Below are 24,737 nucleotides of genomic sequence, written 5' to 3'. Positions count from 1 at the left end.
CAGCATGGCCACTGATAGATGAGTGGTGTAGGTCCTCGCCCAGGAACCAAACCCAGGCCGCCGAAGCGGAGTGTGCCAAACTTCACCACTAGGCTACGGGGGCAAGCCCTGAAGCAGCTTTAATAGTTCCTTGCGCTCAGAGAAAAACTTTCCAAGATTTGCTGTTGGTGTTGGCTGGTTTTAAGATGCCCACTAAGTGCTTATGCCTGCTACCTTTACTGGACCGTGAACTGCGGAGGTGAGTTCTACGTGTCTAGGTCTTTCCTCATCTCTGGGCATCCCGATCACCACGCACCTTCTTCTGCCTCCCTTTGTGAATATGCACCCATGATTAGATCAGGATAGTCCCCGCCATTCATCGAACTGGGTGTTGGGGTCGAGAGGGCCTCACTGGCCAGAGACAGCCAAACCAGTGACTGGAAACATCTCTCTTTGATCAATTTGTCCCGGACCCAAACTCGTGCTTCCCTGCTGGGCGATTTCCACCCCGGTGCAAACAGCACTGGCTGCTCTCCACTTGTCTCCTTCCCCTTTCAGCAGCTTTCGACCCAGTCGGTCACTCTCTCCTCAAAAACACTCAGCTTCCAGAACACACTTGCCTGGTCCTCCTGTCTTCTGGCTCCCTGCCCAACCCTCACACGTGGGGCTTTCTCAGGGCTGTCCTTGTCGAGTCTTCTTCTTCCAGAGGTCACAAAATGGCGGCCCAGCGGCCTCATGAGACCCACAAGCGGATTTTGTTTGGTCCTCACAGTATTTTGGGTTTTTAATTTGAATGCCATTAGGCAGGGCAAGCACTCTCCAAGTTCGCCACAGTCCCCATCATTCCCTATTGTCTTACACCCGTCCGCTTCACACATTTCCATCACCTGCCTGGTCCCTGGAGCCATCTGAGTTTTCAAAAGCCCCGGCTACACACGCTGCCTGGGAAATCTCACACACGTTCCCCTCTTCAACTACCACGTGTCTCCTACTCCTGCTTTCACTTGCACGAGAATCACCTAGGTAGCTTGCTCAAAATGCCGATTCCCAGCCTCCCTCCCTCCCCCAGATTTCATTCAACAGTTCTAGGACAGGGATCGGAAACTCAAATGCCTACAGGAGCCAGGCGGGCCACGTCCATGAGTGAACTAGCCAGGTATAAGAAAAGTCGACGGCCAGAGATATAATCAAATTGTATCTTTACTGAACTATGGTGAATGCATGGAACAGGATACAAACATGTATGAGACTGGACTTTATATTTCAAATTCAAAATTGAAAAAATACAAATTGAAAAAATAGAAATATTTCGTTATGAAAATTTTCTCTTTCATAATTCTTTTGCTCCTTTGAAGTTGGAAGGCTGACATCCTCCCTTCCGCCCCGAGCTGTCGGCGTCAGACCCTGGACGTCGTGGTGGTGTGGGCAGTTTAGAATTCAACTTGGGATCCTTAAACCGGGAGCGGTATGGAATTTGATTCACTTTGTAACGGAAAACAGCTGTTCACAGCACGGGTACTTCCAGATGTGGAGATTCGGAACAACCGCTGGAAGAGAGTTGTAGGGCTGGGATCTTCCAACAGAATCACATTTAGGAACCAGCACCCTATTGCACTGCAGTTCTGTAACTCCTCTTTGTGGTCTGCACTCACACGATCGACACTCACCAACAAAGGCGAACTGGACAGCGTTGGTTCCTTTTCACGAAGTCTGGATGCAGACAGCCTTTGGGGGCATTTGGTCTTCAACTCCACGACCCGGGTTAATACGGTCCGGGCCATCTCTTTCGTTTCGGGAAACCAATGCAGCAGAGGGAGTCAGATTATTTCTTGCCAACGGCTTCCCCATTTTTGCCAGGACCAGGCAAACACGATCATACATTCAAGTAGCTTTTTGTGAACGTCCTTGTGGAGAAATAGCGTGGTTAGAAGGGTTGTAACCTTGACCAGAACTCTCTGACCGACCTTCTCAGAGGAACCAAGATGTGGCTTTTACCTCGTTTGAAATGAACCAAATAGATTGATTTCAACAGTTCAGATTTCTTTCACACCATTGTGTGACGACCGGGTCACGGAACTTCTGTAAATTACATCAGGTCAAATTCAACATCAACTCGCCTGTGGTTCGAGTACAGTGTTGAGGACGTCCATGGTGTGTTCCATTTAATTTCTTAGCACAATTCTTGGTGGTTGATGCAATGACCAGACTTTTGCGTCCTCGCCAAATGTTGCCACCTTGGATCGAAGTGTCCTGATCAGTTTCTGTGTGACAGATCATTAGATTACCACAACCGTCTGTAGCTGTGCTTAGGAATTCCGACCAGTCTACGTGAAACTTTTCATTTCTCTTAATACACAAAAGATAAGTCGTTTCCCAGTGTTGGGCCTGCCTTGGCACCGTGTCACAGACTTCTTCGGTCACATCCAAATTCTCAACACCACAAATAAATAAAGCTAACTGGGTGGTAAAAGTTCACGAGCAGCGATAGAAAAGGCCACAATGGATTTGACTCTTTCAAGCAACTGGAATTGTGAATCTTCTGGATTTATCTTCAACTCACCGTGCGATGCGAATGCCTGTCAGACTGAAATAATCGTCTAAACAGACGTGTGTTTCTGTGGACACGTCACTCTGCTCCTTTCTAAACTCACCGTCTGTAGGATTTCATGCCCGGGTAGTTCTTTTCACGTTATCCTGGAACCGTGTGTCGCGGCCGCGCCATTTCTGTTACTTGCTTTCCAGAGAAAACCCTACTGACATTTGAGGCTCTTTTTCAGTTCGTTGAGTATCGCCTCTCGAGTCTGTTCTGTATATTGGTCGAAGCTCTTACTGTGCTTTGATTCATAATGACGTCTTAGGTTGTATTCTTTCAACACAGACACGATTTTTTTGCATATTAAACACGTTGGCATGCTCTTCACTTCCACAAAGAAATAGTCTCGTTCCCATTTTTCTCGAAACACGTGGCCCTCTCGTTCTCTCTTGCGTTTTGCCGCTTTTGATAGAGACATGGGTACAAGAAAGATTTCACTTGCCTTTGAATGCTACCACAGACAAGAACAAGCAGAGGGCAAGCCCGGTGACAAAGGCAATGACCCTCTGCCTCACGGTGGGGGAGCCAAGAGGGAGTGGTGGGGACTGTGGCGAACCAGAGAGCACACGCCCCATGGAAAGGGGCAGCTCCAGCCCGTTGTGGCTAGGCAGAAGGGTGGGCCCAGGGGTGCCAGATCTTCTGACTTGTGAAGAGAAGCCAAGACTGCAGATTTTGTGTGTGTGTGTGTGTGTGTGTGTGTATTATCCTGGTTTTTACAACTGACTCATTAGAAAAAATGCCACGTATGCTAACACAGGGAAGGCCAAACAAAACTCATCTTTAGAGTGGCCCAAGGGCCACCAGATTGCAACCTCTCTCCTAGGACAGGGCCCAGGAATCTAATGCTAACCAGCGTCCCGAGCAATGTAGATGCTGGTGGTCCAGGCGTGGACCACGCTCTGAGCAACACAGGTCTAAAGTCTGACAACAGACAACTAACTCTGCCTCCAGGCCAGACCACCCCTGCGCACAGACCCATGTCTATCTCCAGCTGCCCCCTGGACGTCTCTCTGAGGACGTCCTTCATGTCTTTTGCCTCACCACCTCCCAATCTTGGATTTTCATCTCAGGGACAGCCCCACTGTCTACCCTGTCCAAAGCCCAGGAAGGTCGGTCTCTGACGGGGACCCAGGGCCTGCCCTCTCTCCACGAGATCACGTCCTCTCCTTTGGCTTCAGCCACCAAGCATACGCTGTCCCCTAAGATACGTCTTGAGCTCCCAAAACGGCATCTGTCACGTGGACATCCCTTTTATCATTAACACTCACTACTGGTTCCTTATCCCAGTTCCCTACCTCAAAAAGGCCCCCACCATTGACCAGCACCCAGGCCAGGTCCTGGGGACAGACCTCAGCCCCACCCCTACACCCCTAATTCCTTCATGTGGCACGCCAGTCCCCAGCCTCACCCTTCCTGCCCCCCAACTCTGCCCCAACCCCTCCTCTGGCCTCTCCTCTCCCCAGGACCATCGCCCAGCCTCCTCCCTGCCTTCCTGGCCTGCTGTCTCGCTCCACTGCACACCATAGCCCAGAGGGGTCTTTCTGACACCCGGCCGACCAAGGCCTGCCCCCTGCTCACCGCCTCCGGGCTCTTGTGTGTCCCCAGGACAAACCTCGAGCTCCTCAATTTGGAACCTGAGCCCCCTCCCGACCTGGCGCTTGCCCACTTCTCTAGCCCCTCCCTCCCTCACACTCCAGAAGCACCAATGGATTTGCTCCTCTGAACACCCCAAGCTTTCTCCTGCTTTTGAGCATTCGTTTCTGCTGTCTCCACAACCTAGACTGCCATTCGCCTCCTTCCTTCCCAGCCTCACCGACTCCTGCTCCTCCTCCAAGGCTCTGCTGAGCCCGGCTGGTACAGAGGCCTCTTCCAGGCCCGTTTGGTACCATCTCTACCTCCAGGAGAGCACGTGGTCCCGTGAGCTCTGCCTGCCTGCCTGCCTCCGTGTCTCCCCCCGAGCCAGGCTGCACCAGACTGCCTGACTCACCACCAAGGTCCCGGCGTCACCAGCCCGGGGCCTCAGGGACGGCTGCTGAAGCGAGAACAAGGAGAGACATCTCCCCGCCTTGGCCTCCTCCTGCCCAGTCCTGGGGGACGTCAGTCACGGGAGCCGGGGCATGTGTTAAAAGGAACTTTATTGGGGGTCGGGGGTTCAGATGAGGTCCATGAGGATGTCGTCCTCCATGACGCTGGGCTGCAGGCCCGGCTGGGGGACCGGGCCCCGGGGACCCCCGCTCAGCAGCATCTGACCTGGGGGGCAGTGGGGAAGGGACTGCATCTCCCAGTAGTGCCTGGGGCCCTGGAGGGCCCTGGGCCTTCTTCCTCCCTCCTCCTCTGGGAGCCCGAGGCTCTGAGTTGTCTAGGAAGCCATGGGGGAGACCCATCAAAGGCGCCTTCTGACGCCATCTGATGACAAATATGCTGTTTCCCATGAGCCTTTGTGAGCCCATCCCCCAAAACACCTCTCTGGCTCTAAGATTATGTTTCCCAGAAACCCCAAGACGATGCAAGAGGGGAACCATGGGGAGAGCTCTCACCCCCTAGGTCCTTGGTCCCCTGGGCCGTACGTGCCCAGGAGCCCTCAGAGCCCCCCAAGAGCCATGAGGGAACCTGATATTCTTGAATTCCAAAACTTCACTCCCAGGAGCCCTTGGTCTTGGGGCTCCAGCCCAGGGGCTGCTGGGACACTCAGTATAGACCCCCGGCCTCCCCCGGGCCCCCTTACCTGGCAGTGGGGCCCGTGGGGGAAGCTGTGCAGGCCAGGACTGGGCGGGCGGTGGGTGCAGGAGTGGGGGCCCCAGCTGGGGCTGCCCCAGGCCCTGGTGCGGTGGGGGCAGCAGTGCAGGGGCCCCTGGTGGTTGGAGGTGGTGGAGGGAGGCCTGGGGTGGGGGCACCCCGGTTTGGGGCTGCGGGAACAAAGAAAGCCGCTCAGAGGCCCTGGTAGAGCGCCCCCACCCCACCGTACAGGCTCTGGCGCAAAAGCTGCTCGGACAACGTCTCATCCAGTGGCTTGGGGGGGGTCTTTCTTCAAAGGAATCTTAGCAGAAGCCCACGCAAACCTCACAGAGAGGAGCCAGTGGGCCTGGAGCCCTTGGAGGGGCTCTATTCACACCCTCTCGTCAAGCCAACCTCCCTCCTCCGAGACAAACGGAATAGGACTGTCAAGGCGAGGGACCCATGCTCCCATCCCCACCCCGCCACGTCTCACCGGTGGTGGGTTGAGGAGGAGGCTCCGCAGTTGGGGGTTGGCCCCAGGGTTCTGGGGCCGAAGGATGGGTCCAGGAGGGGGCGGGCCAGGGGCCGCTCCAGGAGGGCCTTGGGGGGCACCTGGCGGGGCCTGGGCAGCACCTTGGGGCTGGGGCTGCCCGGTGGCCGCAGAGGCCCCCACGGTGCCCTGAGGCTGGGGCTGTGGTGGGCGGAGCTGGAGCTGGTGGGAAGAGACAGGGGTGAGGGACAGAGCCCCCAGACCCCTCGGCCTCTGCGGTCAGGTTAGAACGATGGTGTCCTCTGGGGCCTCCCCACCCCGGCCCTGAGCCCGCTGGCCCTGAACTCACCAGATTCTGCGAGGGCCTCGCCTGGTCCTCCAGAATGGGGCCCAGGCTGGGGGGTGCCTGCTGGGCCCCCATCTGTGTGGGAAGCAAGGGAGCAGGTCAGTGACTGGGGGGTCCCCATGTCGAGGAGGATCTGAGCCCTGAAGGGGAACCTGTAAGGAGCTGGAAACATTGCCTTTGGGGGGTGGAGGGTCTGGGAAGTAAACTTTACATTCCCAGGTCCCCAAGAAGAACCGTGTCTCAGCGATTTGACAAGGACACTGAAAAGGGAGAGAAAGGTTGCAAGGAAATATGGGGATGGGACTGAACTCAGGTGGCCGTGACTTGGGACAGGAGTAAGCACCTGGCACTGGAGCCCATGAGGGCGCCTGGGGGATTGTGCCATGAGCTCTGGGGCCCAGGTGGGCAGAGGGAGTGCCGCGGGTGGGGGGGGCTGCGTCACTCACCCCACGCTGCTGCTCCAGCTTCTGCTGCTGGACTTGCTTGTGGGTGGTGATGACCTGCCGGATGCCGCTGACGAAGCCGCTCTGGTCGTAGGGGATGAGGCCCATGAAGATCTTCTTCTTGGACGAGTAGAGGAGCATGAGCACGCGCACCTCGCAGGGGGCCGTGTGAGGGAAGTGCACGCAGCCCGCCTGGCGGGGAGGGAATAAGAACCACTCATATCCTGGAGGAGGCATCCCACCCCTCCTGGTTCCAGAAGGTTCTAGAAGCCCTGAAAGCAAGGGGTGGCAAGGTTTCTGCTGTAAAACATCAAGGAGACTAGAGGTTTGCTTGAGGCTGCTCCAGAGACAGAAACTGAGGGGCCCAGAGGAGAGCTGGGTGTTCAAAGGACAGGGTGAGGCCGGGATCCCAGCTCTCCAACCTTGAGCCACCACCCCCACTTCGTGGGGCTGCACTCCTCAAACGGTCTCTGGGAGGGTTCACGGCTGAGGGGCATCCCTCCAGAGCTGGCACCCGAAGCGCCTATCAATGGCGGTGACGGATACCATGACTGACCCAGGGGATCCAAGAGACCCTGAGGGGGTGGCCACACCCCTCTCAGCTTCAGCTATCTGCCAGTGTAAACGGCAGGTAATAGCGCTCACACTGCAAAGTTGCTGGGACTATGGGATGCGCTGACCCCCATCAGGCCCCTGCCCACACAGAAGTTTCCAAGAAGCGTTAGCAAACATGAAGTGAGGCCATAATACATGGGGCGTTCAGAACAGGGGCTCTTGAGGGAGCAGGGGACCTCAGCCAAGTGAGATGACTTCTCTGAGCCTTGGTGTCTCTTCTGAGGCAGACCCTGCTGGTTGTCTCCCCAATATCCTTCTCCCCTGGGTAGAGAACCCCATTCTGTTTGGGGAAGCAACGTGTCCAGGCCCCAGTGCACTCGTGGGCGCCGTTCCCATGGCTTCCCAGGCAACTAGAGGTGGCCCAGTGGCCCAGGAGATGAAGGAAAAGCCTGCCTGGGGCTGTGGGAAAGTGTCTGCTTTCCTGAAGGGAAATACACGGCTGATGCCACACCTCCCCGCTGCCTTCCTGACCAAGTCATGCAAGACTCCGGGAGCTTCGAGAGCTGTCTTGTGACCATGAGAGAGAAGCTAAGAAAACCACAGATCCTGGCCCTGTCACAGGGCTACAGAACTAACTCCAATCGCCGCCCACCTCTGGATGTCCTGTTATGTGTCAAAAATAAATGCCCGCTCATATGATGCTCGCTTTTGGGGCATCCTTCTCAGAACCCAGCCACCATGAAATCAGGAAGCCCAAGCCACGTGGGGAGGCCACACGTAGGCGCTCTGCTGGCCAGGCTTCACTGAGCCTCCAGCTGGCAGCCAGCACCACATGAGGGCCATCCTGAATCTGCAGCCCAGTCCAGCTTTCAGAGGACCAGTCTCAGCCACCATCTGATGGCAACCCCAAAAGAGATCTGTTCCCGTTCAGAGAGACCCTCCCTCACTGTTAGGAGTTCAGTTGTGTCCTCCAAAAAGACACGTTGAAGTGCCAACTCCCGGCACCTGTGAACGTGACCTCATTTGGAAATGGGGACTCGGCAGATGTAACAAGTTAAAATGAGGTCATTAGAGCAGGCCCTCATCCAAATGACTGGTGTCCCTGTAAGAAGACAGAGACACACACGGGGGGAAAATGCCACATGAAGACACGAGACACAGAGGGAGGATGGCCACGTGAAGGAGGAGGCAGAGATTGGAGGGTTTTTTTGTTTCTTGCTGAGGAACATTTGCCCTGAGCTAATATCTGTGCCAATCTTCCTCTACTTTGTACGTGGGACGCCGCCACAGCACGACTGATGAGTGATGTAGGTCCGTGCCCGGGATCCGACCCTGCGAACCCACACCGCTAAAGGAGAACATGCCACACTCAACCACTAGGCCACAGGGCCGGCCCCCAGAGATTGGAGTTTCGCTGCCTGAAGCCAACAATGCTTAGGGCTACCAGCCGCAAGAAGCGATGAAGGGTCTTCCCCTAGAGCCTTCAGAGAGGGCAGGCAACGCCGACACCCTGATTTTGGACTGTCAGTTTCCAGAACTGTGAAAGAATAAATTTGTTGTTCTCAGCCCCAGGACACTAATACACCCAGTAAACCCGTGGGAGCCAACAGCTTCCTCCTAATTGCTCCTGTCACACCCTGTCACGTTTGTAACACATTTTTAGCTCACAAAGCCCACCCAACCACCACAAACGGCTCCCTCCGGCCCAGGAGGATGGAGGTGTCAGCGCCCCAGGGTCCCGCCCAGCCCAGGACTCACGAAGCCATTGCCCATGATGCGATAGAGGCCTTTGAGGGACTCCAGGTCCTTGTTGGTGAAATGGAACTGGACCATCCTTGAGTTCCGGAACAAAGGGCCCAGGGTGGTCTGGGGAGACAGAGAGGCCGGCCAGCATGTTGAGTAGGGAAGTGAGGAGGGAAGGGTGGGGGCAGGAGGGGGCAGGGAAGGGATGAGAGAAGAGAGAACAGGCAAGGCAACTGGCAGGAGTTGGTGGTCCTCCAGCCTGCCACTCACCAGCAGCTGCTGGGGGATGAGCTGCATGATCAGCTTCTGCGGCCACTGCTCTGTCTTCCTGGGGGCAATGCCGAGAGAGGTGTCAGGAGGATGCACGCCCCAGCCCGCCCTGCCCCCCGACAGTCACCTACAGGTTCTCGCCGTGATTCACGTAGACCTGGCAGGGCAGGGACCGCGTCAGCTTGGTGTTGGCGTCCACAGAGGCGGGTTTGGGCTTCTGAGGGGGAATGAAGGGTGTGTCACAGTGAGATGGGCCTGAGCCTCAGGCCCCTCCTGCCCCACCGCGGGAGCCCCAAAGCTCAGGATCGCATTTAGTTTAAGTCCCACGAGCCCTGGGCTCCTCCTCCAGACTATCAATCCTGCAATCTTCTAGCCTTCAAATTCCACAAACGTTGGGGCTCCTCCTCTTGCCCCCAAATCCCACACCCCTTTGTCCCCTTGATGCCACAATCCCTTGGGCCCATTTTGCCGGGAATCCAAGGCTTCTCTCGGTTTTTCACCTGCAACACAGTTCTTACTACCTCCCCAGTCCTGAACTACAAATCCCATGCTTCCTTGGGACTATCCTCAGGACCACGAGTCCCATGAGCCCGTGGGGGCGCTGGCCTAGCCTTGCGCCCCGCCAGGCCTGGCCCTATGAGATCCATGTGCCCAATGGCTCCTCAAGTCTCCTCACCTCCTGCCACTCGAGGACCCCGCTCCAGGCCAGGAGTTTGTTGGAGACTGACTGCTGCGCCCCGAGGGCTGGGGTGCCAAGCTGCGCCGGGGAAGGGCCGCTCACCCCACCTGGGGCCACTGTGCCCGCCTGCCAGAGGGGAAGAAGCAGGGCAATGGGGTGGGGTCAGACCATCTCCTGGAAGGGGCTGTCCCGAGAGGGACAGACTAGCAAGAAGAATGGGATGAAGGTCCCTTCCTCTGCACCCCCACCCCCAGAACGCCACTCAGCCGTTCCTGGGACCACAAACACTCTGACCCTGTAGGATTTGAGGACCCTCCAGCCCCACGATGGCCTAGACTCCCAGGATCCCTCAGGCTCGTCGGAACAGTCTTCACCCCCCCAAACCCACAAGCCCCATGATTCCATCCCCAGACCCACTACTCTGTAGCACAAGCCCCATGAGCCCCTGAGGGCTCAGAACCACAAGCACCCACGTGCCCCTGGACCCCTCAGGAAGGCAAGCTGCTCGTCCTCTGCACTGCGTCAGCCCCGGGCAGCCTGGATGAGGGAGCGGGCCAGCAGGGAGAAAGGCGTGCAGACGCCTACCATGGACGGTGCCCCGGGCTGCGCAGGGGGGGCCAGGCCCGGGCCAGGGGCCACCGCGGAGACCAGGCTGGGCTGAGAAGCAGGGGGCGGCTTGGGGGCGCCAGGGGGCCCTGGGGGCAGTGGGGGTGCTGGGGGCTGGCTGAAGGGCGGACCCACTCCTGGAGTGGCTTGCTGGAGAGGGTTGATGGGCGAGACTGTGGGAAAGACAAAAGGAAAAGGTGGGGAACAGGCGTGTGGATAGAGGCCCGGCCGGCCCCTGCCCCCCCGCATCCTTGCCCCAGGACTCACAGCGCGGGCCCAGCCCGGCCTTCTGGTTCTTGGCAGCCTCCACTGCATTCTGAGCGGCCACCTGAGCTGCGCTCAGGTTCCCAGGGACCTGGGGATAGAGGGGAGGGACTGGTGAGGACCATACCCCCCAGCACTGGTGTCCCACAGGGCCACACCGCCCATGCCTCCACAAGGCACAGCCACCCCAGCTCCCATCAAGGAAGCTCTTGACTCCCATCACCCCACAGAGACGGGATTCCCCGGCCCCAAGATTCCCACCACCCCGCAGTGTCCCAAAGGAGACTCCCATCACCCCACAAGCCCCGACTTCCAACTAGGCCTCTCCCAAGGGACGAGGGTTCCCACAAGGCCCCAGGAGCATGTCCTCTTCCCGGTGCCATCCATACCTGATACTGCTGGGGGACAGGGGGCAGAGGCTGCTGTGGGGCTGCTGACAGTGTGGTGCCTGAGGACGCAGCTGGAGGCAGGGGCACGGGCTGCTTTGGCTGGAGGGAGCCTGGGGCCGAGCCACCCCCAACTGAGAGCCGAGGATGGACGGCCGAGCCCCGTGAGAAGGGGTTTGATGGGGAGAGGGGGGAAGAGAAGTCAAGTCAGAGGCAGCCAGGAGGACGCCTCCTGTCGCCCCACCAGCACCGGGTCTCACCCGGCAGCACGAGCCCCCGCACGAGCACCATGTGCCGCGGGTCCTGGCTCACGTCCGTCGGCGGCTGCAGAGGCTCCAGCATGGCCGGGGGAGCCGCCTTTTCGAACAAGAGCCGCAGGGCAGGCAGCTTCCGGGGAGACACGATGGAGAAGTGGATCCCTTGCTGCAGGAGAGGGGACGGGCAGTCAGGACGAGATTGCAGGGGCTGGACCCCAGACTACCATACCTGCTGGGTGGCTGGACGGCCCAGGCCCTAAAACCTAATTCCCATCAGGCTGTGGGACAGGGAACCACAGACCTGTATCAAAGCCCCAGGGGATTCTGGGTTATAGCTCTTCTAACAGGAGTAAGCAGAGCTGGCCAAGGAGCTGGTGCCTATTCTGTGACCCAGGGATCCAGTCCCAGGCCTCCTCCCTCAGACCCAGGAGTCCTCACCTCCCCAATCTTCTGCACAAGACTCTCCGTCGTGTACCCAGAGTACGTGGTGCTCTCGACTGCAGGCAGCAGGTACGGCGGCGAGTTACAGATAAGGAGGCAGACGCGGTGTGTCTGGCCACTGCCAGGGACAAGGAAAGACGTGGAGCAGGCAGCACTGGGGCCCCTGAGAAGGGACCGAGACCCAGCACCAGCAGAGGTACAAGGACTCGGCCCCAGAGCAAGTCAGGAGGAACGCTCCCATTTCACAGCTGAGAACACTGAGGCTCCGAGAGGTTCCCGACTCGCTCTAAGTCACCCAGCAGGCAGGGGAGGCAGGAGGCAGACCCAGGGCTGGCTCCCCTTCCCCATGAGGACACTGAGATCGGCACTGGCCAGGGGACACCTCCTGCCCCCGGCCCCGAGTGCTCGGCACATACAGCCCACCCGACTCCCCAGTGTGAGCGGGGGTGGAGGCCCACAGCAGGCAGGTAGACAGACGGACAGGAGCCCCACATGTGAGTGCCGGGCGCACTCACATCTGCTCACGCATCTTCTTGAAGTCATCGAAGAGCTGCAGGGCCGTGCTGAGGCCTTCCGCGATGAGGCTGCAGCTCTCGCCGCCCCCGCCCATGAACCTGCAGGGGGCCAGGCGGTTAGCCCCTGGGGGCCCCTGCGGTGCCAGCCCCCAGGACACACTTGAAGAGCCTGTACCTGTGCCGTCCCTCCCCACACTGGACTTGCACCTTGGGACAACGGGGACACTGTTGAGTTCCCTGCTCTACTCCCAGCACCGGCACAGCGCCAGGCCCAGAGAACGAGACAGGGGACATTCATCTCCTGAGGGAGTCCCTCTGGCACGAGGCCCCGTCAGAGGATGGACAGAGAGAGGGCCCAGGACCCCACGCCGGGATCCCGTGCTGGGTCCAAATCTCTATGCACTCCCCCTCTCTGGGCCTTCTGCTCCATCTTTTAAGCCAGCCCTGGCCTCACCCCACCTTCCCAGCCCGGTACGGAGGCCTCTCCTGTCCTCCCGCAAGTCAGAGGTTGAACTGTGCCCCTTCAAAAAGATATGCTGAAGTTCTAACCCCCAGAACTTCAGCACGCGGCCTTGTTCGGAAACAGGGTCTTACAAAGGTAACCAGGCTATGATGAGGTCATGGGGGGGCGGGGGGTCTAATCCACTATGACCAGTGTCCTTATAAAAAGGGAGAATTGGGACACAGAGACAGACACACTCAGAGGACGACGAGGTGACGAGACACAGTGAGAAGGCCAGGTGGAGATCGAGGTGACAGTGCCACAAGCAAGGCATGTCAGGGGCGACCAGAAGCTGGAAGAGGCGGGGACAGTCCTCCCCTACGGGTTCCAGAGGGAGCACGGCCCTGCCCACGCCTTGATCTCCGACTCCTGGATCCAGAACTGTGAGACCCTAAGTTTCTCTTGTCCTGAACCACCTAGTTTCCAGTACTTTGTTACGGCAGCCCCAGAAAACTAACGCACACACCGACTCGGTCTCTCCTCTGCCTGATCTACCGATGGGTCCCCAGTGTCATCCCCTGTGGCTTGGGGAGGCCTCTGCTAGACTGCAGTTGCTGCCTCGTCAGGTCACGTGGTCGTCAAGCCGACCCTTTGCCCCAGGAGACTTTGCGCAGACCAGCCCTGCCACGCTGAACTGTGGCCCCTGTGTCCGAGTCTGCACCCATGTCCCCTCGCCAGGCAGGGTCGGGGTCTGAGTCCTCTCTTGCCCCCAGCCTCGCCCCCACAGTCTGGCACGAGGGAGGCCTTGGGGAACGTGTGTTAAATAAACAAATGACTACAAGTCCATCAAGGCCAGAATAAAGACAACTCCACACCCCGGGATCTGCCCACCTTCCCGCTTCATCCCTCTCTGGGTGTAAGTCTTCTGGAATGTCTCGCGTGTTCCTGCTCTCCATGATCTGCTACACGTCCAGGCCTCTCTGCCTGTGCCACCGCCCCACGACCACACACGCCCTTCTTCTGGCCCAGGGGGAAACCCTGCCTGGCTATCCTGACATCCAGCCCAGTGTCATCCTCCTCCGGGAAGCCTTCCCCACCTGCTCCTGATTAGAGACCCCATCCTCGACCACATCCTGTCACCCTGACACTGTGACTGTCAAGCTTCCCTCCACAGCTCACCTTCCCCCCGGGGCTGGTGCAGCCCTCAGTGAGGGAGACCAAGTGGTCTGAGCTATCTCTAGGACGTGCCCAAGGACACACGGGGCCTCGGGCAATGCCTGCTGAATAAGTGAGCTACCAGCAGCCTGGCTGAGAGCCCTGAAGCTTGACCCCTCCACTCCCTCCCCAAGCTCTTCCTGGTTGCAGGCTTCCGCCCCTCTGCGCTCGCTGACTCCCTCCCTTTCCCCTCTCCGGGCACTCAGCCCACACCACTGCCCCTTACCACCGCCCACTCCCCAGCCCGCCTCTCCCTCACCATCAAGACTCTATTTTGCACAGGAATTTTAATGCCACAGAGTTGGGGCAGACCCTGATGAATGAACCAACCCTGGATCCTCCCTCCTGCCAGCTTCCTGTTCTAGAAGAAATCAATCCACTATCTTCATGGCAGGGGCTCGGGAACAGGGCTGAGGGGTGGAGAGAGAGATAGGGAGCAACTGCTTCACGTGTATGGGGTCTCTTTTTAGGGTGATGGAAATGTTCTGGAACTAGACAGAAATGACAGCTGCACAACACCATGAATGTACTAAATGCCACTGAACTGTTCACCTTAAAATGATTACTTTTGTTAGGTGAATTTCACCTCAATTTTTAAAAAGTAATTTATGAGGGAAAATGATCGACTGACCACTTTGAGATCCTAAAACTTGCTTTTTTCTCCTTGAACGTTGAGCGCAAGCCGTCTGTTATGAGCTCAGAGACACATAACAAATATTTCATCCAAGAAATGAGAAAAACTTGAAAATGGGGAGCAGAAACAAAATAGGGCCAGCTGCAAAATACGTTGTGAATATCATAAAGCTTATGATAACCCTTAATTCCAAATAAACCCCTGGCTGTTGTAAATACACAGTAAAATACAAATGAAATGGAAGGGCCCTGGGGGAGCCGGGTGGCCTCTGACTCTTACTGCATCCTTGGCCTGTCATCCTCCCACTTGTCTGGCCCAGTGTCTCAGGCTTGAGTCTTCACCACCCACTTTCCAAGCTACGTGCTCCCTGGAGGCCCCGGGAGGTACTGGTCAAGCAGCAGCCAGCCTTGCCGGGGCTCTGGGCGCCAGCTCCCGGCCCAGCCCGCCACCCTCCACCAGCACCAGCTCCAACACGGCCAAGGCCCTGCCTGTCCGCCCCCGGCTCCTCAGCGCCTCAGCGCTTTGCTCGAGTACTTGCTGAATGAATGAATGAATGAATGAATGAACGAACGAACGAGTGGACTGTCACATGTGGCAGGGGAGACACTCCGGGCTATTTTCCTTCTACCTCTACTCGTCCTGATTCTGGGTCACTAGCTGCAGGAGAGGGAGAAAAAACCGCCTCTCTTGTAAGAAAAGAAATGTAACCTCAGAAATGACTCTTCCCAAAGCGAGGATGTTTCGAAACCACACCGCGCGCTTTGTTCCTTAAGTTAGGACGCGCCGGGAGAAGGTAAGATTTCTCCAAGGGTGAACAAAACTTGCTGACTTAGTTTGTCATCTGTTACAGGCCCGCCCAGAATGTCACAGAAACTGAACTGAGATGGTCACAGGGACTTGAGAAAACAATGACTGTGAACATTAAATAACGGCTTAAACTGTTTTGTCAGCCAATGGGGAGAACGCTGAAGTGAGCACACAGCTGACAAAGCTTTTTCATCTGGTTAAAGGTACAATGTATTCTAGGTTGACTGAACGGAAGGGGTGGAAATGTGATGAAAGTATTCAGAAGCATTTCCCTCTTATCTTCCTAGTGCCCTTGAAAGTTTTAAGTAAGGGGGTTTGCCTGCTTCCTGACACTCAATCACCCACCAGAAGGTCTGGTTTCTTGGTGATTATCCTCCCCACAGCTTTTACTTCTTCGTTTACTCAGCCAAGGTCTCCTGAGGCCCCTTGGGTGCCAGGCTCCAGCTGGAAGCAAATGGCAGGAGAAATACGCAGAGTCCCAGACATTCACAGTCCAGAGGTGTGGGGCTGGGACAGGCGAACACCTGGGAGCGATGCGGGCAGAGAAGGGAGCAACTGGCTGCTTGCCAGAATCAGGGAAGGGACATTTAAGTTGGGCCTTGAAGCTTATATAGGAGTTTACCAGGGAGAATCAGGCTACGAAGTGCATTCTCAGCATTCATTCATTTACTCACTCGTTCGACAAAGTTTTCCTTAGGTTTCCTTGGTGCCAGGCCCTGTGCTGCGTGCTAGGGATTTGAGGGATATCAAACTTGGACTCGGGCCTCAAGGAGGCCCCATTTAACATTACTTAAGTCTTATCACCATCTACGCCAGCGGTTCTCAACTGGGGTGGATTTTGAACCCCCCCACCCGGGACATTTCACAATGTCTAGAGACGTTTTTGTTTGTCACACCTTGGGAGGGAAGTGGCCACTGGCAGCTGGTGGGTAGAGAACAGGGCTGCTGCTGAACATCCTACAATGTACAGGACAGTCCCCACAACAACTATTGTTATTTGCCCCAAGGTGTCAACAGTGCTGAGGCTGAGAAACCCTGCCCCATCCTGACTACTAATTCTAATGACCACGAGGGGACACAGCAAACACTTAGGTAGCACCTAATACCCGCCAGGCACCGTTTTAAACAGTCAGCAACTCATTTAATTCCCAAAGTACCCCTTTGAAGTCATGGCAGCCAGGCCCCCACTGACACCGGCCCCCTGGTACTCACACCCACTCAAACACTGAACAGGACCGACTTGTGTACTAAACAGAATGTGGCAGAAGCGATGGTGTGTGACTTCCAAGATTGGATCATAACAAGCCTTGCGGCTTCCACTGTGCTTTCTGTGGGATTGCTCCGTCTGAGGAAAGCCAGCTGCCATGTTGGGAGGACACTCAAGCAGCCCCACCGGGAGGCCTTGTGGCTAACAGCCAGCAAGGAATTGAGGCCCCCAGCCAACAGCCATAGGGTGAGCCACCTTGGAAACAGGTCCTCCAGTCCGTTCAAATCTTTGAGTGACTGCGGCCTCAGCTCATTGTGACTGGAACCACAGGAGAATCTGAGCCAAAACCTCCCAGCTAAGCCGCTCCTGAATTCCTTACTTACAGAAACTGCAAGCGGTAATAAATGTTTGCTGTTTTGAGCCAGTAAGTTTTGGGGTAACCTGTTAGGCAACAGTGTCTGAGTCATACATAAATAACTAACACAAGTACTATTAACACCCCCCTTTAGAGATAAATTATATTAGGCAGAGGGGGCAGGGACTCCTGGGTCTGGGAGTTCTGTCCTGGTACAGCTGTGGTTTGGCCCCAGGCTGTCCACACCTGCAAGAGCCTGCAGTGTGAACTATCAAAACTGGATCCAAAGCACAGAGGGATCTATGTCGGCCTAGCCCCTCCCCCTGCCTTCAGGCTTCAACGTGCCCATGAGAAACAGGAGAACTGGAGTAGAGATGAGAAACAGCCAACAGAAAGGCGAGAATCACACATGGAGTAGGAGGCAGGTGCCCAGGCCCAAGAGGCCTCCTTGACCAGCAAGTTTTTTCTACTTTCGAATCTGATGGCAAAATCGCTGAGCGCACACAACCCACAACGGAAGTGACTTATGGACAAAAACACCACCCCTCTCGGTCCTTTCGGCCACCCCATATGAGGCAATGGTTCCTGCAGCGCCAACCCAAGCCGCCACCCGTTCACGGCCCCTCAAGGGTCCCCCAAGCCGCCCCAAGCACGGGGAAAAACTCACTTAATGCCATCGAGCCAGGTGACGAACTCATAGGCGCTGCTGGTGGGAGCGTGACACTGTACGTAGGACTCGGGAGCGCAGTCCACCGTGTTGAACACCACCAGGCTGTACTGGGTCCCCCCATACTGGGAGGAAAGGACAGAGAACTTTGCATCTGGATCCCAGCTCCCTCAGAGAAGGAGTCCGGGCCCCCGGCGTCCATCCCCCCGCCCCCTCCTCCCCCGGCCCCGGGAGTCCATCCCCCGGCCCCTCCTCCCCCGGACCCGGGAGTCCGGGCCCCCGGCCCCTCCTCCCCCGGACCCGGGAGTCCGGGCCCCCGGCCCCTCCTCCCCCGGACCCGGCAGTCCACCCCCCGGCCCCCTCCTCCCCCGGACCCGGCAGTCCACCCCCCGGCCCCCTCCTCCCCCGGACCCGGCAGTCCACCCCCCGGCCCCCTCCTCCCCCGGACCCGGGAGTCCACCCCCCGGCCCCCTCCTCCCCCGGACCCGGCAGTCCACCCCCCGGCCCCCTCCTCCCCCGGACCCGGCAGTCCACCCCCCGCCCCCTCCTCCCCCGGACCCGGGAGTCCGGGCCCCCGGCCCCCTCCTCCCCCGGACCCGGGAGTCCACCCCCCGGCCCCTCCTCCCCCGGACCCGGGAGTCCACCCCCCGGCCCCTCCTCCCCCGGACCCGGGAGTCCACCCCCCGCCCCCTCCTCCCCCGGACGCGGGAGTCCACCCCCCGGCCCCCTCCTCCCCCGGACCCGGGAGTCCACCCCCCGGCCCCCTCCTCCCCCGGCCCCGGGAGTCCACCCCCCGGCCCCTCCTCCCCCGGCCCCGGGAGTCCACCCCCCGCCCCCTCCTCCCCCGGCCCCGGGAGTCCACCCCCCGGCCCCTCCTCCCCCGGACCCGGGAGTCCACCCCCCGCCCCCTCCTCCCCCGGACGCGGGAGTCCACCCCCCGGCCCCCTCCTCCCCCGGACCCGGGAGTCCACCCCCCGGCCCCTCCTCCCCCGGACCCGGGAGTCCGGGCCCCCGGCCCCCTCCTCCCTCGGACCCGGGAGTCCACCCCCCGGCCCCCTCCTCCCCCGGACCCGGGAGTCCACCCCCCGGCCCCTCCTCCCCCGGACCCGGGAGTCCACCCCCCGGCCCCTCCTCGACCTCGGACCCGGGAGTCCCAGGACTCACGTCTCCCCCGAAGTCCGTCTCGGCAGGTGGACCACCATTAAAATATCTGTGGGGTCGAAAGTGAAAGGTCGGGGTCAGGCCCGGGGCTGTGGAAACTGCAGTGGGAGGGCGGGGTTGGAGTCGCGGAAACGGTACTCACTCGATGGCCGGGAGCAGGTAGTGCTTGCGGAGCCCCTCGAAGTACGGCCCCAGGTTGGCCGTACCCTCGATCACAAACACCACGTCGGCCACTAGGCCCCCGGCGCGGGCCGGGCCCTCCGAGCCGGGGACCATTCCCCCGCGCCGCCGCCGCCACCGCCGCCACAGTCACCGCGACAGGGGCAGAAGTGCGCCTGCGCTGCGCGCGCGCCCGCGCCTGGCGGCTTCGCGCCGCCGCGGACGCGCCCGTCGCCATGTTTGTGCGGGGCACCCAGGGCGGGCGGGTCTAGCTCCATCCTCGCACGCACCACGTGGAAGACTCAGAAAGGCCATAGCAAGCCCTTTTGGGGGCCTGATGCGGAAGACTGAATTATTGGCACGACTGTCCAGAGCGAAATATACCGACAGAGGCGCAGCCAGCCGCCATCTTTGAGCGGGGCGCCTGTCCCGACTCTGGAGTCTCTGAGAGGATCAGGGGAGCTGGTTGCTGTGCAACGCGTACGCTGCCCCTGTTTTCTAACAGAGAGATTAGGTTTCCGCTTAAGTTCTTTGTGGAGCTGGAGGGTATGGGGGAGGGTCCTGTGAAGGGTCCAATCATATCGTCCGAAACCGGGTTTCTAGGCAACGCTTTAAGGTTGCCCTCAACTCCGAAGGGAGTGAAGTTGTTTTTCTCCCGAAAAGAAGCCGAAATCCAACCCAAGCAGTCGTTGCTAGGCAACACCAGATAGTTGTTTTCTGGGAGAGGGGCCAGAAACCGGCCTAGAATATAAATACATACCAGGTGGATTAAAAATGTGAGTACAACAAATGAAACCGTAAAAATATCCGAAGGAATGAAGAAACACAGTGTATAATCCTGAAGACTGGAAAAAGGGTTTATCGTTACAGCAAAGCCAGAAAACAAGAGATTGATCAGTTTGTCCGCAAAAGACTGGATAAACCAAGTTGAAAAAAAAGACGATAAACTGGGAAAGTCATGGTAACATATGTGTTGACAGAAATGTACTACACAAATCCAACTTACTGATCAATGAAAACTTAAGAAAATAGAAATACTTTGTTTTTTTAATGAGAAAGAATCTAAGCAGGGTTTTCCCACGCACATACAAAATAAAAATGGCAAATACCTGAAAAATGCTCATCTTCACCAATTAACAAGTGCTAACAGAAAGTCCAATGATATTTTATTTTTGTCATGTTAATTAACATTGGGAAGAATAATGTCCACGAGGGTGGAAGGGTTTGAGGAAAAGGAGCAGACTCAGAGTAGTCTAGTAGGGGCGGAAATCAGGACGCTTGCCCTAATGCATTTTGGCAATATATTTCAAGGTAAAAGGGTGCATTCTCTTTGCACAGAGCAGTATTATCATATTGTCACATTTACCTTGTTCATCCCTTTTTTCTTTTATTTTCTTTGCCGAAGACTTTTAAAGCAAATCCCCAACATCACATCATTTTTCCTCTACAGGCTTAACAGGCATCTCTAAAAGGTATGGCCCTTTTCTTACATAACCACTGTGCCATTATCACCCCTAACAAAATTATTTCTTAGTATCATCGAACACTAAATCCATAATCAAATTTCCCCAATTCTCTCAAAATGTCTTTTTACAATTGCTTCATTTGCATCAAGATCCAAACAAAGACCAAACACTTATTTAGACATGATCTCTCTTAAATTTCTTGAATCTAAAGCAGCTCCCTTCTTTTCTATGGCACTGTAGTGAAATTTTTAATAAAATTATAAGGAAGATAAAAGTAAATTGGAGATAGAAAAAATGATCAACGGGTAAGAAGATTAAAATGGTACCTAAAATTAAGATCTGCCCTATTAACTACAAGGAAACTTTTCTTTAGATAAGCTGAATGTATGATTGGTTGTATTAACTGTTTTTTAAACCATTTCCATTACTGTATTACAAAGGGTACAATAAACAGTTAGATATTTTAGCCTGGACTTCAGCTTCTGGCATTATGATGGATTAGGTGTTATAACACTGTTTTTGTGACATTAGTGGTTGCATAAGAGGTAGGAACAGTTTTCAAGACTCCCCCTCCCCCAAAAAAAGACAGAGAACCAGAAATTAACAAAAAAGAGGGGGTTGGAGTAGAGCTGAGTGCAGGGGAAGGGGCTGCATTGGCATTACCAAGAGCCTGAAGGCAGGTGTGAATTGGAAAACTGAGTCTGGTTCTCCAGCTAAGCAAAGACCTTCTGGGGCAACAGAATTGGTTCCAGGTTTAAACACTCATGGCAACCTGCAGAATTAGAAGTAAATCCTCCACAAAGGACTCAGGTCAATGTCAAGTAATGAGTTCACAGTCAAAGACCACCAGCACAGAGGCTAGGACTATGAGTCAACAGAAACAATAGTTAACAGATGTAGACCCCCACCCCCAGGTCTCCATAATGTGCAAAATGGTGGGAGAAATAAAGGAAATTATCTAAGTTATCTTGTGTTGTGTAACAAATTACCCAAAACTTAGTGGCTTAAAGCAACAACATTCTTTCACAGTTTCTGTAGATGAGGAATCCAGGCAAGACTTAGCTGGCTCCTATGCTGCAGAGTCTCTCACAGGCTGTAATCAGTGTGAGCTAGGGCTGTAATCCTCTCAAGGCACAACTAGAGAAGGATCTGCTTCCAGGCTCACTCTCATAATTGTTAGCAGGATTCAGTTCTTCACAGGCTGTTGGCCAGAGGTTGCCCTCAGTTCCATGACCTCTCCTTTGGGGAGGTCACAACGTGGCATTGGTTGCAGCAGAGCAAGCAAGAGAGAGAATACAAGGAAGATGGAAGTCACAGTCTCTGTAACCTAATCTCAGAAGGGACATCACATCGCTTTTGCTAAATTCCGTTGTTAAAGGCAAGTCACAGGTCCCATGCACACACAAGAGGAAAGGTAGTGAATACTAGGAGGTGGAGATCATTGGGAGCCATTTTAGAAGCAGCCTATCACAGACACAATCACAAAGAACAGCCAGCATCAAAAAAATATGGAGGGGGCCAGCCTGGTGGCATAGTGGTTACGTTCTCACACTCTGCTTCAGTGGCCCGGAGTTCATGGGTTCGGAATACCCAAAGGAAAAAAGAGAATGGAGGAGAGGCAATATTTTAAGAGCTTACATAGCTTATGGCTGTATATTTTCTGAAATTGATTAAAAAATATTAATCCTTGGATCCTGGAAGCACAAAGTATAAAATCATGATAAAAAAGAATTACTGGGGCTGGGCGGGTGGCGTAGTGGTTAAGTTTACACGCTTCACTTTGGCAGCTCAGGGTTCGCAGGTTCAGATCTTGGGTGCAGACCTATGCACTACTTATCAAGCCATGCTGTGGCAGGCAGCCCACATACAAAACAGAGGGAGATGGGCAGGGATGTTAGCCCAGGGCCAATCTTCCTCAGCAAAAAGAGGAGGATTGGCAAGGGATGTTAGCTCAGGGCTAATCTTCCTCACCGAAAAAAAAAGAATTGCTCACCTTGACTCATCGTAGTGAAAGAGAAGACTAAAAAGTACCCAGAGGGAAAGAACAGACCTCCACAAAGAAATTTTATGTAGAATGACAGCCAACTTCTTAACAGCAAAAACAGAAACTAGAAGATGGTGGAATATGTTAAGAGTTTTGAGAAAAATTAACTATCACATCAGAATCGTACGATAATGAAGGTGGGGGAAAGACATTCCAGGTACTAAAAACAGAATTAACTCCAGCAAACTCTCTAAAAGACAGAGAGGGCCGGCCCCGTGGCGTAGTGGTTAAGTGCGTGCGCTCTGCTGCTGGCGGCCTGAATTCTGATCCTGGGCGCCTCAGCGAGGCACCACTTGTCAGGCCATGCTGTGGCAGCGTCCCATATAAAGGGGAGGAAGATGGGCACAGATGTTAGCCCAGGGCCAGTCTTCCTCAGCAAAAAGAGGAAGGATTGGCATGGATGTTAGCTCAGGGCTGGTCTTCCTCACACACACAAAAGACAGAGATATTGTCAGTATAATAAGAAATATATATTTGGTCTTTGTTAGGTTTCCTGGCACAGAGCTCCTAAAACCTTTGTAAATTTCTGAGTGAGACGGGTGGTAGGAGCATCTTTTGTTATAATATTTGGTCTTAGTCTCTGGTTGGTTCCCGACACAAGAGCTTCTAAGACCTTTGGAATCTTTGGAGAGAAAAGAGTGTCTTTTGGTATGCTGGTGAAATGACTCATGGCTGGGGGACCCTAGATGGCTTTGGGGTGGGGTTGGTCACCAGAAGGATCAAGGCAGGATTAGAGGGTTAGAACTTTCAGCCCCATCCCTGACCTCTGGGGAGGAGAGAGGAGCTGGAGATTGAGTTAATCACCACTGGCCAATGATTTAATCAATCATGCGTACCTAATGAAATCTGCACAAAAACCCCTAAAAGATAAGGTACTTGGCTACCCGGGCCCCAGTAGGGGTGCAGGGCTACCCCAGGGCCCCCTAGTCCTCGAGGACTGGCAGGAGACTGACGCGAGCCTGGACAGCCTGGGAGACAGAGCCCGGCGGGCCGAGGAGCCAGTCACCAGCACGTTGTGGATTCTGAAGAAGCTGCAAAGGCAACTGGCAGCGGTGGCTGTGGGTACCAAGCAAGAGGCCCGGGGTGCAACTGGCATGATGGCGCCCCCAGGACCCCTTGCGCCTCCTGGGTACCCAGGCAAGCAGGGAGCCCATGGGCACTCTGGCCCTTGGGGCGTTCCTGGCATCGTGGGAGCTGTGGGTCAGACTGGCAACACAGAGCCCAAGGGAAAATGTGGAGAGAAGGGTGACCAGGGATCCCAGGACTTCCTGGCTGGCGTGGCCAGGAAATCAATGGCAAGGATGGAGATCAAGCGTCCCGGCGCCCCTGGAGAGGCAGGCCTGCCAGGCCCCGTGGGGCTGCCCGGCTTCTGTGAGCCTGCTGCCTGCCTTGGAGCCTCAGCCTAGACCTCTGCACGCCTCACGGAGCCTGGGTCCACCAAGGGGCCATGAGCATAAGGCCAGGACCAAGCCTGGTAGGCATCCTGGGGGGAAAGGACTAGGTCCCCTCTGGCTGGACGTGCACCCCATCCCTCAGCCCAGGAAACCAGCTTTCCCAGGACCTTCTGCCTGGGACCCAGGAGTCCTGAGGAAAAGGAGATTCTAAAATATGGGGGAAAGGAAGGGAGGGCATCTGAGTGAAAAGATGAGGCTAACAGACAGAGCAAGTATCGCTGGAGAATTCAAGTTCCAAAAAGGATGGGGTGGCTTTCCCTCCTGGAGCACCACTCGGGTGTTACCAAACAAACGTCTCCTTAACCCACACCACCCTCCACTGGCGTTCTTGCGCGTGAGGCAGGTGGACTGAGGTCTCTGCTGGTTCCCGATCCCATTTTCATCCCCTGGACTTGCTGGGTGACTGCTGATGGGTGACCACCCTGAGGTGGCTATCTTTAAGCCAGCCCGCTGCCTCCTCCCTGCCTCCCCCCCATCTGAGTATTTAAACACCCATCTCCCTTCTCTTTCTGGCGTTGCCATCTTCCACCACCCCACCAGATCCACCCAGGCCTTTCTGTAAATAGAAGCCCCCAACTTGGGCATAAACCACGAAAAAAAAAAAAGACAAGGCTTTGGAGGGCCTCTGGGTTGGTGAATGCATCCAGATGCTGGGAGGGCAGCGATCCCAAACTCCATGGGGACAGACGCTCCTGCACTGAGGACCCTTCCGGACCTTGTCCTAGGTACCTCTTCATCTGCCTGTCCTACTTTTTTTTTTTTTTTTTTTTGGTGAGGAAGATCAGCCTTGAGCTAACATCTGTCGCCAATCTTCCTCTTTTTGCTGAGGAAGATTGACCCTGGG

At 56.0% G+C, this 24,737-nt stretch overlaps 1 protein-coding gene across 3 annotated transcripts; it reads right to left on the bottom strand.

Annotated features, from left to right (window-relative positions):
* Nucleotides 1-1,161: 1,161 nt before the first annotated feature.
* MED25 (mediator complex subunit 25) lies at nt 1,162-19,083 on the bottom strand. 3 transcript variants are annotated; one of them, XM_058529906.1, is made up of 18 exons: nt 18,913-19,083; nt 18,774-18,819; nt 17,610-17,734; nt 12,283-12,381; nt 11,765-11,885; nt 11,330-11,492; nt 11,073-11,203; nt 10,687-10,774; nt 10,399-10,592; nt 9,811-9,939; nt 9,266-9,351; nt 9,135-9,192; nt 8,880-8,987; nt 6,570-6,758; nt 6,127-6,198; nt 5,781-5,999; nt 5,298-5,478; nt 1,162-2,974 (listed from the first exon to the last, which is right to left on the bottom strand). In XM_058529906.1, exons 1-18 carry the CDS (start codon nt 19,044-19,046, stop codon nt 2,730-2,732), a joined length of 2,388 nt encoding a protein of 795 aa, XP_058385889.1. In that variant the 5' UTR covers nt 19,047-19,083; the 3' UTR covers nt 1,162-2,729. The 3 variants fall into 3 exon arrangements, with proteins under 3 accessions (XP_058385889.1, XP_058385891.1, XP_058385890.1); XM_058529907.1 differs by lacking the exon at nt 1,162-2,974 and adding an exon at nt 4,690-4,822 and having other exon boundaries at nt 18,913-19,082; XM_058529908.1 differs by lacking the exon at nt 5,781-5,999 and having other exon boundaries at nt 18,913-19,082.
* Nucleotides 19,084-24,737: the final 5,654 nt, after the last annotated feature.

This window comes from Diceros bicornis, chromosome 34 (genome assembly GCF_020826845.1).
Source record: "Diceros bicornis minor isolate mBicDic1 chromosome 34, mDicBic1.mat.cur, whole genome shotgun sequence".
Classification (NCBI taxonomy): domain Eukaryota; kingdom Metazoa; phylum Chordata; class Mammalia; order Perissodactyla; family Rhinocerotidae; genus Diceros; species Diceros bicornis.
Note: the sequence above shows the minus strand (reverse complement) of the source record. Positions and strands in the feature narration are given on the sequence as shown.